Source organism: Patagioenas fasciata, chromosome 1 (genome assembly GCF_037038585.1).
Source record: "Patagioenas fasciata isolate bPatFas1 chromosome 1, bPatFas1.hap1, whole genome shotgun sequence".
In the NCBI taxonomy this organism is placed as follows: domain Eukaryota; kingdom Metazoa; phylum Chordata; class Aves; order Columbiformes; family Columbidae; genus Patagioenas; species Patagioenas fasciata.
In genome coordinates this window covers 15604433-15624332 of record NC_092520.1, presented here as the reverse complement: position 1 = coordinate 15624332, position 19900 = coordinate 15604433, and the positions used below count along the sequence as shown (strand labels likewise).

The window sequence follows — 19900 nt, the reverse complement described above, 5'->3', positions numbered from 1 at the left end:
TTAATATTCTGCTTTTCAGGAGAGCCTGGAGAGAAAAGAAAGGTGGCAGCAGGAACTCTGTCTCTGGTATATGGAAAGTTTAGAAATAGTAGAGAGTAGGAAAGTAATTAAGGAGAAAGAAAAAAGATTAATATCTCTATTGAAATGTTTGAGTATCACATGCACTTAAATATATGTATTTCTCAACTTCCAATATCTTTCCAAGAAGGTATTTTCTTTCTTAAATACACTGTCTTTAACTACATCTTGTAACCTATTATTTCATAGCATGAGTCACACGCTTTTGGAATATGAACATTTTTAAGTCCTTAATCTCGTAAATCAATTATTTTTCACATTTTAATTTTTGAATACAAGAACAAGGCAATACTTGTCAGATGTGCCTGAATAATACCCACCCGACATGAAGACCTAGTACCAAAACAAAGACTTCTGCCTAAACAACTAAAGAATTAACTCTTATCACTGATAAAGAGTAATAGGCTTTTATCCTCAATTTAAACAAGCCATAAGAGAGGGACCTAACAGACAAGCAGTGCAGTATGTGGATAATGCCTAAAGAAGAGACACAGATTGCATTTTAATTCATCTTTCGTCATAACAAACCATTTTCTCAAACAAATACCTTCTGGGCTACATTAGTCTTAGGTCAAAAAGAAATTTTATCAGGTATTTGCAATGTGAGTGAAACCAGCTCAGCTATTTTTGACGTGTGCCATTCTCTAGTTTTATTCTGGCACTAAAAATAACAAATATGGGAAAACTGGAAAAGCTAGATATTGTCTTCACTTGCTAGCAAACTTTAAACCAGTAAACATCATAAAAGAGGCTTAGCAATTTTAACAGTAGAAATGAAAAACGTCAGTAATTTTCTTCAGGCAGGGCTTGGTCATCAATAACATTATATGTAACTAACATCGCTTCTTTAGTTAAGGACATGGTTTGACCACACAGGCTCTTAATAATATTGATCCACTTCCCTAGAGTAGTGCTCTAGCGCTACTTCACAGCATGGGCTTCAGTGGTATCTTTCAAATGGTTCAGCACTTAGCATTTCCTTCCCATGACTACGAAAAACTTATCAGGAAATAAAGTACAAAAACTAATAATACAAAGCAGAAATCAAGCACTCAAAATTCCAATAAACAAGTGCTTTACCACGGAATTGTCCTGGTTTTGTTAAAAAACAAGTTTCTCTTTTAGTGAATTTGCCTGTCAGCTAAAGCCTTCATATTAGCTGCATTTTCCTGGAGAACCAGATACATGTTTTGGTAAACCTAGCAATGGAATGCGAAGTTATTGATTATGACAGATTCACATCTCGCGAGAGGGACAACGAGAAACAGGTGACCAAGAAACTGGCCAACTGTGTATAACATCCCATTCATGTGAATACTTCATATAAAAGTGGGAGATCATGAGGATCTCATCCCTTTTTCCCTTCTTCTTTTCCTTTTGCTTATGGCCGACATTAGGAGAGGACCTTGCGAGTCATCCCTGCGAACTGAGGCCTAGTGACAGACTGAATCCAGCTCCGGTTGGCTGCAGAGTCTAATCCAGGACTTTGGGTGCCAGCTCTGCAGTTGCCAGGACTTTCAAGATAGGTTTTGTATATTTTGTGTTATTTTCTCTATTATTATTAGTAGCATTAGTAAAACATCTTTAACTTTTCCAACTCTCTTCTCTCTGTCCTTCTTTCCCTCCCGATCGCCTGTCCTGAGTGGGAAGGGGGGAGAGGAAGGGGCAAAAGGGGGAAGAGGGGGGGAGAGGAGGTTAACAATACATCTGCCAGGGTTTTATTGTCACCCCGCAATCTTAACCCTCGACAAGAATTGATTCTGATATGTGCCACTAATGTAGTGCATTCAGTTACTGTTTTCTTTGATACCCTGTGTTAATAATTTTATTTCACAAAACACATATCACAAAGGTAATACTGCTGCAAAGCTGAACAGAACCAGGTGCCAGCACTGTGGGACATGATCCAGCAAACCCTCACTCACAGAAGCGCAGTGAATAAGCACTTGAGACAGACCTCAGCCCTCACTTGTAATGGTAAGCAAACAATAGAAACTAGTTTTAGAAATCAGCTCTTTCAGGCTTTGACTCGGAAAAAGTATTTAAACACCTAATTAAATCCATCTCTATTCTGAACAGCATTTAAGCAGATTATAGTTGTAATGATACTTAATACAACTAAGTGCCATCTCAAATATGCATGGGTTCTTAAATTAAGGTCATAATCACCACTAGTGTACAAGGACTAAATCATAAGTTCCAAAATATATCTTCTGTAGGAGCTTATGGATTTGTGTGAACACTGAGGATTCAGATATGTAAGAACCACTTTGAAAGTGATTTTGAAGTTTCAAAAGCTAAATGGATTTTCACACATTTTTCTATGACTTCAAACTACATGTAAAAACCAAAAAGATTTGATGGATATGATTCTGAGTCTCTATTTGTATGATATCTAGTTATAGGGAGTAATATTTTCATTGACGTAGGATATCACTAAAACTTGTACCAGAACTTCAGATAATCTTGGTGACTGAAGCCTTTACTCTATGCCTGATTCTGGAACAGATTCCAGAGAAATAAAATCAAGAGTTTATTAAATTTCACATCACTCAATTCTGACCATTTTCTGCTCCACTCTGGACTCTCAGAGGCAGTGAAAAGATGATAAAGTTTCTTTTTGATGCTAAAGGAAAAAACCTCTCATTATCTATGTAAACTGCATAACCAGTCTTGCAGGCTCTTAAAATATCCAACACATTTCAATTAGATGAATATATGCAAATCACTCTCTATAGAATATGTTCAGACCATAAAACTTTAGATGCCTAAAGTGCTCTCAGCTGCATTCATAAGAGATGTGTAAAAAAGCCCAGTACTGTTACAAGAACTACTCCTTGTATGCTTTAGCTCACATAATGTGATGAGGTACCAAGAAACCTCAAAAATTAAAAGAAACAGTGGGTTAAACAAGAAGTATTTTTCAGTGTGACAGCAGAAGACAAAAAATGGTTTTCCCACCTGACTAAATGTGTGATGACGGCTGGAGGCAAAGACCTCCCTTCCCCTGCACTGAGAGCTAAAGCCCCAGCCACCAGCACCACTGGGTTCTTTGCTCGGGGTCTGACTGCTCCTAGAACTCTGTCCTGGACTAGGGCTACACATGGGGCTCACCCAAACCACTCTGAATGTGAATCATAGAATCATAGAATAGTTTGGGTTGGAAGGGACCTTCAAAGCTCATCTAGTCCAACCCCCTGCTATGAGCAGGGACATCTTCAACCAGATCACAGTATCACAGTATGTTTGGGATTGGAAGGGACCTCAAAAGATCATCTAGTCCAATCCCCCTGCTGGAGCAGGAACGCCTAGGTGAGGTCGCACAGGAACATGTCCAGGCAGGTTTTGAACGCCTCCAGAGTAGGAGACTCCACAACCTCCCTGGGCAGCCTGTTCCAGTGCTCTGTCACCCTCACTGAGAAGAAGTTTCTTCTCATATTTAAGTGGAACCTCTTGTGTTCCAGCTTGATCCCATTACCCCTTGTCCTATCATTGTTTGCCACCGAGAAGAGCCTGGCTCCATCCTCATGGCACTCATCCTTTATATATTTATAAACATTAATAAGATCACCCCCCGGTCTCCTCTTCTCCAAACTAAAGAGACCCAGCTCCCTCAGCCTTTCTTCATAAGGGAGATGCTCCACTCCCTTAATCATCTTTGTTGCCCTGTGCTGGACTCTCTCCAGCAGTTCCCTGTCCTTCTGGAACTGAGGGGCCCAGAACTGGACACAATATTCCAGATGTGGTCTCACCAGGGCGGAGTAGAGGGGAAGGAGAACCTCTCTCGATCTACTGACCACCCCCCTTGTAATACACCTGAGGATGTCATTGGCCTTCCTGGCCACAAGGGCACAGTGCTGGCTCATGGTCATCCTGTTGTCCACCAGGTCCCTTTCCCCTACACTGCTCTCTAATATGTAATTTCCCAACCAGGTTACGGAGAGTCCCATCCAGTCTGGCCTGGGATGTTTCCAGGGATGGGGCATCTACCACCCCTCTGGGCAACCTGGGTCAGGGTTTCATCATCCTCTCTGTAGAAAATTCCTTCATGTCTGGCCTGAATCTCCCCTCCTTCAGTTTAAAACCATTACCCCTTGTCCTGTCGTAACAGGCCCTGCTAAAATGTCTGTCCCCATCCTTGTTACAGGCTGCTTTTAAGTTAAGAGCTACCACTTCAATTTCAGGTCAGGAACTGGTGCTTGGCTTTGTTTTATTTACGATACGGATAGAGGCCAGAAGTCTCCCCAGTTAACATTTTCGGTACTAATTTGTTATTGTACTTCTACTTATGGTAGGTGTGTGCTGCTGATTCAGCACACCTATAGCTGCACAAAACTGGGGAAGACAGAAATAACAAGCTATGCCCCAGATGCTTTACAAGTAGGACGTCCAGAAAATCAAAAAAACTTCAGCCTCAGTTACAAGATTTTTAAATCCAGAGATGTCACTTAAGGACACAGTGGAAAATTTTTTCGGTTTCCCATTAGTTTATATACTTGAGCCAAATCCATTGTTATTCTACCACAGTTTATTAGATTCACAGTTGTTACTTTTCATTTCAGTTGCTGTTTTTAGACTGTAATTATTCTCATGTCTCAAGAGTAAAATATTTTATTTTATGTATTTTATTTCTATTCTAGAGTAAATTGGGGCTTAAGTTCACTTTTCCACTTTTTGATGAGAATTTTTTTCTCTCAGTTGGTGCTTAGCCTCTAACAGAACTGCTTCTTCGTTAATATACACGATGTTTAGGAAAAGTGAAAGCTGTACATGTAAAACCTGGGCATACAAGCAGAACAATTAACCAACGCTACATAACTAATGTCTTATCTAGTCTGATTATTATATGGACAGCAATGGTAATTCAGGAGTATAAACAGTATTACAAATTTTAAATTGCTAAGCCTCATTTAATTCTAATTATAGTATTACTGGTAAACATGAAAAAAAAAATCCCACATTATGTGACTAAGCAACGGTCACATCTCCTGTGAAAACTCCTTCTGCAAACTAATCCTCATGATCTAAGAGTCACTGCGAGAACAGTAATCCCATCAAAATAATTTGTAATTACTTTTGGTACAAATTCCCAAGTGTCATTGATATCAAATTGCTGGTTTTACTGTAATTTGCCTCAAAGACAATTCATAATTATTTCTACCACCATATCGAAAAGCCCTGGAATCCTCCGGTTAAACTAGAAGTGGTGTGGTTTTGGTTTTGTTGGTTTGTGTAACAGAAAAGAATTAGCCATTTAGACTCAGAGATGAAGTCGTGGATACAATTTCAGAGCATGATGCTCCAATCTCAAAATAAGGCGACAAAGAGGAAGAAAAAAGGCACAAAAAAGGACCATTAAAGTGACCTCAGTTCAGTCTCACAGATTAAAATTTATGTGAAACAGACGCATAACTTAATCGAGTAATAAATTAAACAGCAAAAAAGCAATGAACTATTTGTCTTTTAAATATTCCACATATACCTTATAAAAGTAACATTTTCATTGTAGTAATATAATTCCGTTGTTGCAACCAATAAACATGAGCTCTACCTGAAGTACACGAAGTTGGACAAGCAGAACATTTCCTTGTTAAAATATATAACTCTTATTAGGGTCATAATCCCACTGAAGAATTTACATTCACAACAAGTGTGACTCAAGTAATCAGCACAATTTCACATTAACGAAATACACCATGTCTTGGAGAGAACCACTTCGCTATCATGATCTCTATGCCAATGTGAAACTGGTTAAGAGTGTGTTTAGTGCTTACGTCTTGCAAATGAGATTCTTTCTTCTTTGCCGATAAATTTAAGTGCTTCTCTAGGATGGAATAGTATTTCTCACTTTCCTTGTCAAATTTCTTCTTCCCATCCTGAAAAACAAAATATTGCCAAGTAAAGTATTTGACTAAATGTCCCAGGTAATTTAAATTAAGAGAAATAATAGGCACCAAAATAGGCCTGGATATAAAGCCATTTTTGTTGGTTTTGATGTTTTTAGGGTTTAAATCTGAACTGGGCCTGAACATAGAAGGAAGACTGACTCAATTATTAAATGCAATATTAAGCAGGATTTTTTCCCCATAAGTACTAAACCTATACAACAGACTCGAATAGTTTCCCATAATAAATATACATGAGGTTTTATGTAGGTGGTATCTTGCAGACATTTAACGCAAACTAATCTTTCCCAAATTTTATAAATGTACCTACCTGTCACACTGTCTTTGCTGAATAAAAACATCATGGAAGAGGAAGACGAGTATAATAAATTTTATGATATAGGCCTCTTCTTTGCATTTAAGACTTACATATGCTTATTTTCCACCCACACTCTTAAAATATGAGGATGATGGAAAAGAACATACGTGGTTGCAAAAGGAAATTGGTCCAAAAGTCTGTTTCCAATAATGTTTTGATGTGTCTGAATATTTAACTTGTCTTATTGAAAAGAGTTATCCTGCTTTTTTTCCTTTCCCACTCCTCCTAAGTTTTCCCCATCATGTGCAGATAATCCTCACATTTCTACTGTAAGACTACTGTAATACATGATAATACAAAAGAAAGCTATTGCTATGAGCAGATTAAGGAACATCAGATTTTCTGTGATCTAATTTAAAATTTATACTCCAACTTTTAAAACCAGGTTATTCTGAAATTTAAGACAAAGAAAGCTTTCTCACAAGTTTTTCTATCTTTCAAGAAGTGCCAAATTTCAGGAAACAGGAGAAGGGATCAAAGTAAATATCCCATGAGAATATCATTAACAATAAAAATATAGTTTTTAATTATAAAATTGTATATCCCCCAATTAAGAACAAACTTCTGCCAGCGACCTTTACAATCTTACGTAAGTCGTAATGATTCTTTCTAATGACTAACAAGTTGAATATTTTGAGAAAACAAAGAAAGTCAAAGACCAGCAGTCCTACTTACACATGTGCAAAAGCTATTAATGGTGGAAAAACTAATTACTGGACACAATGCAGTAACATCAGGTCATCTTCAGAACTGTAGTGATTATTTTTCTGACCCCTTTCTCCCTGAAAATTGTAGCACCACCCTGTTTTTCTTTGTCATATCATGGCAAAGTCAGGTCAGTCAGAGAAATAAGAAACAGAAGGAAGAATTTAATGCTATGAATGAAAACTTATCAACTAGCTGTAACAACAAACCACCTACTGATTAGCACCAGTGACTAAAGTTCGCAATGGTAATTATACTAGATTATAAAACACACTGTATACTTTTTATCCTGAAAAAAATTCATACATATTTAGTATGAAAAATATGCACAATTTAATGTTCTCATTACCTCACAATAAAAGTATTTTCAGAAGACAGAGGGAAAAGAAGGCACCTGACCCAACAAAATATTAATTAACAATACAGAAAAATTCCCAATGCCGTTCTTTATTTAATTGCAAATGAGAGGTAAAAAAAGGCAAAAAGGAAAAAATGAAAAGCTTGTATTTTGCCTAGCAAGGGAAAAAGAAGGTGTATCAATAATCTTTCACAAACACATTCTTTAAAGAGAGAAGGCAGAAGGTAGGCCTCACCAAATGACCTATTAACCAACAAATGAACTTCTGTGGGACTGAAATCACAGGTTGGTTCCACAGCCCCAGTTTTCCTGGGGAATACTCAAGTGATGGGTCTTTGTGATCAAGCAAGAGCAACCTGAGTATCTCAACATCTTCTTTGGTCACAAACAGAAACCAAGTTCAGTTGATCATATGCCACAGATAAGCTTATTTTGAATAAAAGGTGCAGTTAGTTGCATACTATCTTCTGAGACAATGATGTTAAGGTGTTGGACTAAAAAATTTACTGGATTATTTTAAAATCCAAGAGACACAGGTGGTAAAGTCACCATCTTGAGGAAATCTTCATGTCAAGGGCAAACTCAAGTGATGCAACGAAAAACGCAAATGTCAATGCCAAGAGGAGTCCCTTCACACATTTAATGCTATTCCCAGTGCACCAAATCCAGCTGGTTATATTTTGTGCCGACATCTGCAAGCTTCACAAAGATCTCCATGGTATCATCTGTGAAGACATGCAGAATTTAAAGGCTCCTGGTCTTCTGCTAGCAATGCTGGTCACCCTTTAGACTGATAAAACAGTCATCTGCTCAACCACCACCTTTACAGTGTTTACACCAGCTAAATGACAGAGAAAAGTATCAGCCTAGGGCTTCCTTGATATGAGGACAGCTTCTAGTCTGAGCACAGTGTTTCAGGGACAGCACATCCTAACAATTTCTTCATTTTTTAACAAAAGAAAACCTCTCCCTTCAAGACTGCAAGTGGACCAAGTGCAGAGAATAAATAGCAGCAGACTGACAATAAAGATTACTTGGCAGTTTTGACTGCATTAGTGTCTTACTTTGGTAATACTTCTGGGAATAAGGGTGCGGTGCCAGCAGGACAATGTTTCTGGCACTGTACTGATCCCTCAGACATGTTTATGGGAAAAGTCTAAAAAAACCCTGGCTCCAACAGGTGGATGAGTCGCCTTCACATGAAATGTCTTCTGTTATGTCAGTAAAAAACACATATTTGAATGCACTGAAGCGTCTGAAAACTGTTTACATCATAAAAATTAACAAAAAAGATACACTCATGAGCAGGTGATTCATTTTCTGGAAGAGAAGAACCACGGCAGTTTATGCCAAGATCGCTCTCACCTCGCACACTCAGCCGGTGACTCACAGCACAGCCGCATCCTAAGTGGAGTCACAGACGTATCTCACTCCAGCTTTAGCCTGTTCTGCAACCCCCAAAATACTCTGTGCCCACGAGACTGACAATACTACTTTTCCACAAGCCACGAGGTTTACAAAGAAAGTTTCCATGCAAAACTATCTCCTCAAACGTTAGGAGACAGAGGATTGCTTCTGCCTCTAGACTCCACTTTGGATCAAATCCCAAGGAGAAAAGAGATGTGGCTGGATAGGAAAGCTCATCCTGTACTGTTACCAGAACACACAGCACCAGCCACGACACAAAGCACGAGGTACGTGGCCATTAGAAGACACTGTTCCCGACCTCTGGGCTATGTCTCTTACTCCCTGCAGACTCCAGTCACCTTTCTTCCTCACATGACCTTCCTGCAAGTAATCCTCATCCTTTCTATTTGCCCTGGAAACTTATCAATCATTTCTGTCAAAGTACAACCTAGAATTTTAACTTTTTAAACTTTAGGCTTTAAATTAAAGCTGCTGGACATGGAGAACCTCAATCCATCCCACTCCTACCAGTCTGATGGCAGTGGCAGCAGCAGATGCCCAGGGCCAGGAGAAGGACCTCAGTCAGCAGGAGAGCACCTGAAGAGCAGCACAAAGGAATTCCAGCCAGTCCAACCTGTAAGTCAGCTTCATTGGAGGCCAACTTAAATGTCTCTGTGCAAACACACGTAGAATGGGGAATAAACACGAGGAGCTAGAGACGTGCGCACACCTGCCAGGTTGTGATCTTACTGGCATCACAGAGATGTGGTGGGATGGCTCCTACGACTGGAGTGTTGGAATGGAAAGTTACAGGCTCTTCAGGAAGGACAGGCAGGGGACGTGAGGAGAGGGTTTCACCCTCCATGTCTATCACCAGTTGGGACGCATGGAGTTCTGCTGGGGGTGGATGAGGAGCCAACCAGAGCTTATGGGTCAGGATTAAAGAGGGGCAGGGGCAGGTGACATTACAGTGGGGGTCTGCTGCAGGCCACCTGACTAGGAGGACCAAGCAGATGAGGCCCTCCATAGACAGACAGGAGCAGTCTCACGTTCACAAGCCATGCTCCTCATGGCTGACTTTAACCACCCCGATATCTGTTAGAGGGACAACACAGCAGAGCATAAGCCATTCGTGAGGTTCCTGGAATGTGGGTGTTGATGATAACTTCAAAGTGACAGACAAGCCAACAAGGAGGGGTGCTATGTTGGACCTGTTAGAGCAAGTCCAGAGGAGGGCTACAAAGACTATCCGAGGGCTGGAGAACTTCTCCTATGAAGACAAGATGAGAATAGAGGTTGTTCAAACTGGAGAAGAGAAAGCACTGGGGAGACCTTATAGCAGCCTTCCAGTACCCAAAGGTGACCTACAAGAACGCTGCAGAGAGACTTTTATCACAGGCATGTCATGCTAGGACATGGGATAATGGCTTTAAACTGAAAGAGGGTAGAGTTAGACTAGATATAAGGAAGAAATTTTTCACCGTGAGCGTGGTAAAACACTCGAACAGGCTGCCCAGAGAAGCTGTGGATGCCCCATCCCTGGAAGTGTTCAAGGCCAGGCTGGATGGGGCTTTGAGTAACCTGGTCTAGTGGAAGGTGTCCCTGCTAATGGCAAGGGGTGTGGAACTAGATGATCTTTGAGGTCCCTTCCAACCCAAACCATTTTATGATTCCATGAATGTATTAAAAAAACACGTGAGATAATTAAGAGAGCACAATAAAAAAATGTAAACACAGAAAAACAAAAATTACAAAATAATCCTTGATGTATTTTACAATGATGTAGAAGACATCAGTACTGTTTGCACAGATCAAATTCTGCAGACTCTAAGTACTGTAAATGTTTCTCTATGGCTGTTTAACTGTTCTCAGGTGTGTCAGGTCACTAAATCTTAAATCAGTTCCAGAATATTTACAGTTTTAAATGCCTCAAATTTTTAACAATCCCATTAGGAAAGCCCTTAACTAAATGCTCAACTTCTGCATGTCACGGAGTTTTACTAACTTCCAGTACCCTCTTGATAGAGTCAAGCGATGTAATAGCAGATCCAGGTTTAATTCCTGGTTTTGTTCTCTCCGCTTAGTTTTTCTCTACTTCTATTTCAAAACTGATTAGACTATCTCCAAAAAGAGAAAATTATCTTTCAGAAACAAATTTTGCTCAAGACACCATTAATTATAGATATGCCAGTTAGAAGTGTAACAACTCAACTTCCTGGAGAAGCTGTCAGCTCATGGCCTGGATGGGTGTACTCTTCGATGGATAAAGAACTGGTTGGAGGACCTGGCCCAAAGAGTTTGTGGTGAACGGAGCCAAATCCATCTGGCAGCTGGTCATGAGTGGTGTTCCCCAGGGCTCAGTATTGGTGCCAGTTCTGTTTAATCTCTTTATCAATGACCTGGATGAAGGGACTGAGTTCACCCTCAGTGAGTGTGCAGATGACACCAACTTGGGTGGGAGTATTGATCTGCTGCAGGGTAGGAAGGCCATACAGAGGGATATGGGCTGGCTGGATTGTTGGGCTGAGCCCAGTTGTCTGAGGTTTAACAAGGCCAAGTGCCGAGTCCTGCACCTGGGTCACAACAACCCCAGGCAGCGCTATAGGCTTGGGGAAAAGTGGCTGGAAAGTGCCTGGCAGAGAGGGATCTGGGGGTGTTGATTGACAGCAGCTGAACATGAGCCAGCAGTGTGCCCAGGTGGCCAAAAAGGCCAACAGCATCCTGGCTTGTATCAGGAATAGTGTGGCCAGCAGGACTAGAGAAGTGATTGTGCCACTGTACTCTGCACTGATGAGGCCCCACCTTGAATCCTGTGTTCAGTTTTGAGGCTTTCATCATAAGAAGGACATTGAGGTACTAGAGACAGTGCAGAGAAGGGCAATGAAGCTGGTGAGGGGACTGGAGCATGTGTGTGATGAGGAGCAGCTGAGGGAACTGGGGCTGTTCAGCCTGGAGAAAAGGAGGCTGAGGGGAGACCTTATCACTGTCTACAACTACCTGAAAGGAGGTTGTAGCATAGAGGGTGTTGGTCTCTTCTCCCAAGTAGCAAGTGACAGGACAAGAGGAAACAGCCTCAAGTTGTGCCAGGGGAGGTTTAGATTGGATATTAGGAAAAAATTCTTCATGGGAAGGGTTGTCAGGCATTGGAACAGCCTGCCCAGGGAAGCACTGGAGTCACCATCCCTGGAGGTGTAGACAGCGTTCTTAGGGACATGGTTTAGTGCTAGAGTTAGGTTATGGTTGGACTCGATGATCCTGAGGGTCTCTTCCAACTGAAATGATTCTGTGATTCAAAAGATTCTCTCCTGTGCCTCATTTTACAGTAATCTATGGTTGTGAAAAGATCAGATATCAATTATTAAAAAGGTGAGTCAACTGAGTCGGATAATTTTGGTTTTGACTCCATGCTGTAACTAATCACATGCATGCAACAAATCACTGGCATGATTCCTACAGATTTTAACCACAAGTAGTATTTTTTGATGTTTTGAAGCTGACTTCTCTTTTCCAGTGGGAACACCAAGAAAACAGATATTTTTTTTTTAGGGTCTATGTTTGCTACTACATTGTGTCTAGTATTTTACATCAAAATTGTTATAAGTATCTTCAGAATTATTACATAAATGATCCCTCTTATTATTCATAAAGAGCCTTTGCTATTCTTCCCATTTCTATTTTTTTCTAGCTGCAATAACTTTTGGTGCTATATTTATCTTTTAGCATATCTTAGGTAAATTTTATGTCTGTCCCTAAATAAAATATTTTACTCTTTGTCTGAGAATTCATATTTAAACTTTAACACAAAAATCTTTAAAACAAAAAGCCCTGCACAATTAGTTCAGAGAAATGTTCAAAAACAATATCCTTGTTTTGTAAGGGGTGATTTTAGAGGGATAACTAAAGGAAATGAAAGCAGAAAACCTTGCAAAGAAACTATTTGAAGAAAAAATTTCAATGAGAATCTCTTACTTAATTAGAAAACAAGTGAATATTGTGAAATGTGGCTGTGATGATTTATTTTTCCCCCCACCCTAAATTAGCAGATGTTTTTCTCGCCAACTCAAGCTGAGATGCAGAAAATGCAGAAACTGGCATGAAGTGCCATAATAAGACTTGAATATAGATCAAGTCAGACACATTTGTCAGCAGAAGAAACTGAAGGCAATGGTGAACTCCACTGAGCTCAATAAAGCCACGTTCCCTTTCTTTATCCTTGACAACAACTGCAAAAATGTTGATATAACAACACACTGGAGATGGTTCATCGCTGGAATTTCAGACTTGAAATATATTTGTCAAAGATACGTTTTTCATTACCTTCCAAGGAAAAAATCAAAATGTATTTCTACAAAGTTGCTGGAATTTCATTTGGAGTTGTAAATTTCGGGAATCATGTCTTGCTAAGTAGTAGGGCAAAGAAAAATAGAGATGTAGACCAGAAACTAAACTAGACTTAGTCTTGGAAAGATTGGTTTGAGCTCAGATCCTATGAATTTCCTGGAAAACATGAGGTCTCAGAACTTCTCTTCTGAAAAGAAATAAATTCACCTTACATTTTGTTCTGCCTGAGGTTTTGCTTGGAATTCTCAGGGGGGTGGCTGGTGGTTTTTGTTTGGTTTTAATAAAGTTGAAATTATCATAGGCATCTGAGACCACAGACTGCATTGTGACAGATGTCTGAATGGGGGGATTTCTTTTTGGTAGACATTTTGATTTGTTATGTGCATGGTCACTGTTCAAGATAAGGCTAAAAGACATCTTCCAAAAGGAAAGGTGAAAATGGGATGTAAAACTCCTTCCCTCCTCCCAATCAGAATTCAACATATCATGAGGCTATAGTGTCTCTCCAAATCTGCGAGAGAGCTAGGAGGTTAATGGGCATTGCTTGTGTATTGTTAGCAAATAATATTAAGTGGAACAAAGTTATGATATAGTTTATAAAGAAATGACAGATGCTTAATATGAAATAGGGTTAATATAGTCATAAATTATGACTTATGTTACTCATAACTGCTTGTGAAAACAATTCCAAATTGAAGCTGAATGCACCATGTAGAAAATTAAATGTCCTAACACTATCAATCCTTAAATCAATCATTTACTAAAAAAGAACAGCCATATGCAAACCATGAATATCCAGAAAAGAATATGGTGTGACACAAATAATTATAATAAAAAGAACATATTGCAACTATGAAGTATGACAAGGCAATAAACTGGGAATACAAAAGTGTTTAGCAGCATTAAAGCCGTGAAGACAGCTGTTAAAAACTGTCAGTTTAAAAAATAACCTCAATTAAAATCAGGTAAGATATGCATAAAACTAAAAACATACTTTAAACAACCCAAAACTAATTTAAGTTTAGGATGGAGTTGACATCTGCGTAAACCACTAAATAAACCTGCAAGAGATAATTTACTTTCAGGTTCATAAAATTCTGAAGAAAATTTTCTTTTCCTTGTGTAATGTCTTGACAGATCCAAATATCAGGTACTTTCAAAAGCATTTCCTGTTACAGTAAAATCCTACAGCGATTTCCTAATACTTCCCTATTTAATTCCATCAGATGTGTGCAGAGGGTGCATACCAGTTGAGACTAAAAAATAGATCTCATAGAAATAGTGAAAATTTTCTGCTAAAATTCTGTTCAAATTAAGCAGCAGTTACTATTAAATGAATAAATGTGTTCGTAGAATGTCATTCGTTTCTCTCAAAAATATTCTCTCTCGAAATGGAAAACACCATTGAAAGTTCCCAGCACTGCTGTGAAAAGACACGCCAACCTGCCAGCACTGGCAGGTCGCTAAGCAGGACACGTTTGACTCTGTTATTCAGCTGCAGAGCTGTCTCGAGTTTATTTGGCACTTGGCGATTCCAGGAGTAACTGCTAGATGTCTGGGAATCTGTTAAATCCCTGCCCAAACAGCAGGACTGGTGAGTCTACACACGTAATCTACTTTTATTGTTTTTACTGTCTACTAAACATGAAGTATTTTTTGCTGGAATATCTTACTTAGGATACCAGTGTGTTACTGCTTAAATAATATGAAGAAGCTCCCTACAACAGCAGAAACCAAGTTTTCAAACTCTTCTCTGAGGCAGTTTTAGGACGGTTTCCTGAAGATGAACAGTAAAAGGGTGTCTTGCTCCTATACAAAAGATTGTGACTTTAAATTATTTTAAAAAGAAACTTATCCATGCGCTTTAGGAATTCAGAAAGAAGCTTGAATTAACTCTGTATACTTCATCAAAATTCATATGAAATAAACTGCCCATGTCATAAGCAATGCAGATAACTGTTAGAAATCAATATAGCTATATATGCTGAGTAGACAGTAAATGACAAAAATACACAACCCAATCCTAAGTTATCACTTACATGACAAAAGGAAAGACGCTCATTCACATCAGCAATAACACATGTTGAGATTTAGAATATTCAAAATGCTGAAGTTACTGAGCTGGCAACACTATCCATGTAAAGCTGTTAACACTAATGCTTACGAAATCAGTCAGGAGAGGAGAGCTTGTCTGCAAAAGCAGAAAGTAGTTATATATATATATTTTTTTCTCATTATCTAGTTCCAGTACAAGCTTACGGAGTTTCCTAAAGTTCATTAAAAAGAAATAAAAAATACAATGTTTTTTATGGTTTCTGCTTCAACATGCAGCAAATTCAGTTCAGTTCAGGCAATGAAGTGGGACAAACAAAGAAAAAGAGGTTTACAGGAAAAGACACACCTAACACCATTGCATAGATCTGGGGGGTTGTAGCCAACTCTTTGATGCAAACAGTGCCACACACTGACTGCGCGGACAGCAGACGAGCAACACTGACAACGGGTGATATTGAAGAGGGTTGGTCTTACTCATCGGGAACAGGCAGCTCCAATTTCTACCTTATCTTCTGCATCAGCATCTAGACTAAGCAGGGACAAATCTCTCAGCTTCACTCATGTGTAGACAGCTAGAAACGGGCCTTTCAAGTTCAGTAGTCATACCAACCTGTTATCCAGTGCAGTGCCAATAGTGAAAAGAGTTTGTTTTTCTTGATTCTCTGGTTCTCATACTAAGGACAGAGAACACAGACTTGGCTCTACAGGTGTTAATGTAAGTGCACAGAAATACTAAAGATACAGAATCCAGCTATGTGGAGTGCAAGCACAGCACAGGGTCGCTACAGGCAGGACACCATTTGTAGCATCAACTTTGCGCTTGACAGCAAGGCTCGGGTTCATCCTAACAGTCTGGGTGGTGAACTTCTCAACTACGAAAAGAACATCCCGTTTTTAAAACTGTATTACACTAGTCAACAACTTCCCTTGGTCTCCATCGCTGTCCCTTTCCTGCCATTGCTGCTTCTCTCGGTCCGCTCCTCTGTCTCCCTCAGAGGCCACCACCCATTCCCTGAGTATTCCCCACTGGCTTCCCCTACCTGATGCTGCTGCTCTCCTCACCCGCATTCCTCCCGCAGCACTGGCTTTCTCCTTCCTCCCCGCATGGGGACACCTGGCCAGTTTGGGTTCATCCACACCTCCTTTCTGTGATAGATTCCCTCCCAAATGAGGTGTATTTCAGTAATGTCTCGGTCCGTGAGTAAACTGTGTATGATGAGGCCATTTGAGCAGCACCGTTACCAAATATCTTCTTCCCTTTGTGCACTTAAAGGAAAGAAAATGCAAAAAAAGCTGGAAGGAATATAATGTCATTCAAATAAAGCAGCTCCGAGAGACTAGTTTATATCATCACATACTCACTGCTTTATTTTGAAAGCAAAAGATAAAAATATCTCTTTCTTAAGTAGTAGTATCTTTTTAAAGATACCCTGGGAATCTCTCTCTCATCTATGCCAACCAGTCAGCGACGTCCCTGCTTTCAGCGTGCCAGCAGCACGTCCAGCACAGCTCGGGGTCCCACGCCACCTTCCACGTCATCGCTATGGGACCACAATGCTGACCTGAGGAAGCACTTGAGGCGTGTTATGAGAAAGTTTTCAGATTAATACACAGAACTGGAAGCTATCTGTTTACAGATAGAGAAGGGGAAAAAAAAAAGAGGAAACAGTCTGGGGTTAATGTCAGAAGAGATTCTGTTTTGTTTTGAAAGCATCTATTTTCAGAGTCCCTCTAACAACACTGATAAAGGAACACAAACTATCACTTTAGGGTGAAGAGTCATGCCTCCCCAGTGGCGTCGTTAAGCTCAACCCATGTTCTCAGTTTACTTCTTATGGAGGGATGACCTTCTCATCAAAACAACCATCTGCGACCATCCCTTCTTGGCAAGCTCCACAGGAACAAATGGTTCTGTGGTGACTACTTCAGCCTGAAAGATCCTGAAATAACGAAGGTGTTTCATGTGCCAGAAAGATGGGGCTCTTGGTGCTCCGATATCTACACCAAGATACATTAAAGTTTCAAGTAATGATGTCTATCTTTTGTTACAGTACATAAGTGATACTTGCCAACTACTCTCACCCACGACACCTTGGAATAGAGCTATTATATTTTATACTTGCCGTGCAAAAAGCAAAATTGCTACAATGGTAAGAGAGTTCAAGTTTGTATATTCCCAGGCTGCTGCAGAACCTGCTGCATAGACCGAACAATATACTAGATGAAGGGAAACCTATGGTTGTACAGCCAAGTGTCCCAATCAGATTGTTTTCTATTTAGAATGGAAACTGCAACTCTGCCACAGGTGTGGAATAATCACCCCTAGACTCAGCATCATCTGAGTAATGCCAAAACATAATACATCTATTTTTATGCTCTTACCTTAAATACACTACAGAAGAAAGGGAAGCAATGGAGAAAGAGAAGTAGATTCACAGATTAATTTATGCCCCTGTAAAAAGCCTCCTGATTTATGTAAGTATTACATGTTTGGTACAGCTGTGGACTATGCAACATCCATGAGCACACCTCTAAAATAACCCCTTGTAGGCTAAGAGAATGCAGCTGCCTTTCTGAAAACATTATGAATTTGATTTCATAAAGATGGTAAAATTTAGAGTGGAGTCCTATTTTGAGCCTGGGGAAGCAGGGGAATAGATGTCTTTGACTAGTTGGATGGAGACTGAGACCTTGTGCAGGGGGCAAAAGACTAAACTCTCTGTTTCCCACAAGTTGTGTCCTGCTCTGTGCCACAGGCAATCGGTCACTTTCTATATCTCTCTTAAATCCTCCTTGAGATTCTTGAAGAGTCTCATCAACAACCTTGAGTCCTGTTTTTCAGGTGTGGAATGTAGTCCTCCCCATGCAGTGGCTGAGAGCAAGGCTAGAAAGGACAAAATAGATGAGTAGGGCTTCTGAGCATAGTTGCCAAATCCCCAGTGCTGTGAAGTACCCAGCAAGAAGTTCAGTTCCCCTGTGAACTGGAAATGAAGTCTGGAGGCGATCGTCCTCGCTCGTATTTTGCTCCTGGCACAGGAGCCCAGCAGGCTCAAGCAGCTGCGTGGGGTCCAGACACAGTGTCCCTGAACCCTTCCTGTGACATGGGTGACAGTGGCCCAATTTAAATTAGCAAGAAAAAAGTCTTAATTTAATTAGCAATTGCGCACTTGCTACCTAAGTTTTTATTTTTCTGGTTTACTAGCCATAGATTTTTTTTTAATAAATGGTTCTTTTTGCCAACATAAATACACTGTATACTGACCTCAGCAATTTCACCAATTAACACATTTATTCTAAGCTTTAATTCTTAAATGTTTTGACAGAACACAATAAATAACATTTCCTATTTACTACAGACGACTAACTTATTTACCCTTAATTTATATCTGTTTTCTTTGGGATGTAAATTAGAGTTTTATTAAAGTGCAGAAACAACACAGGTTCAGAAACTGGTTTTAGTCAGTCAGCCAGTTAATCATACTTAAATTTTAACAGAAAGAATGCATTCAGTACAATATATTAAAACAGACTTTGTACATAATATTAACTGTTTACTAACAAATAGCTGCAGTTAATGGATTGAACTAACAGTTTTTAATCACTGTGTCCACAATCTTTTAGTTATGAGATCTGAGTTTTTGCTCTTGTTTTTTAAAGGAATACACTAAAAGTGAAACAAGTTTTTAGGACTGTTCCTTTTTTTCAGTTAACTTCCTAAACGTTTCTCAACTTTGAACAAAACCAGTTACTGAACTGAAGTAAACTGCAATGAGAAAATCGTTTTGCTGCATTTGTAGAATGACAAAAGGCCTCTGGATCCAGGTGCTCAGCCAGAGATATCTCTCAACTTAATGGTTTGGTTTTCCACAGAAGAAAATAAGACTGCCTGACAAGATGAAGTGTGTGCACACTGGGCTCTTCACCACTATTTTTGAAACATCCCAAACATTTCACACACAGAAGTGTAAAAGAAGCAGTGGGTAGTCATACCGTAGCACTACAATTATTTTCTACTTTAATAGAGATGACCAAACTGATGCAGGTCTTACTCAGCTTCCTGCTTCCATAAATTTATTTGAATAGCTATATTTTAAAGTAAACATACATTTGATCCATTTGAAAAATCTTTTTTATACTATACATTTTCATTAAATGCAAATTACAAATCGAAAAGTAGATAGCTGCAGCTGATAAAGCAACAATTCAGCTACTTTAGACTTTAGGATCTGGGTCAATTCACAGAAGACTCTATACATAGACACTGAAATCCAGAGGAAAAAAGCAAAAATCAGGATGAAACAACATTTTTAACAATATTTAATCTGAAGTTTTCAAATTTTCAACTTTTCTTACATCTGTCACAAACAAAATGGAAACCAACAGAAGAACCATTACAAAACCAACATTATTTTCAACATTAGTCTTCTCATTTTTCAGTTCTTGTATCTGTCAATACTAGTTTTAGTAAGATATCAGATTAGACAACATATTCTGCATTATCCCTCAGATAAAAGTGATGTAGGACTCACACTGGAATTAAATGTATATACAAAGGCAATTTACAGCTCTTTCACAGATCACAAGCTTAACCCAAAACCCAACAATTTATATGACTAAAAGAAAACCTAAACAAAATGCGTACTTCTCTATCTATCATGGATAGATCCTTAAAGACAATAGTATCTAAACAGA

At 39.4% G+C, this 19900-nt stretch overlaps 1 protein-coding gene across 1 annotated transcript in view; it reads right to left on the bottom strand.

Annotated features, from left to right (window-relative positions):
* ARHGAP42 (Rho GTPase activating protein 42) overlaps window positions 1-19900 on the bottom strand; it is a 165922-nt gene that overhangs the window by 53829 nt on the left and 92193 nt on the right. Inside the window, exon 5 of the mRNA XM_065832144.2 lies at window positions 5853-5954. Coding sequence (XP_065688216.1) covers window positions 5853-5954 — 102 coding nt within the window. The remainder of the gene's footprint in view (window positions 1-5852; window positions 5955-19900) is intronic.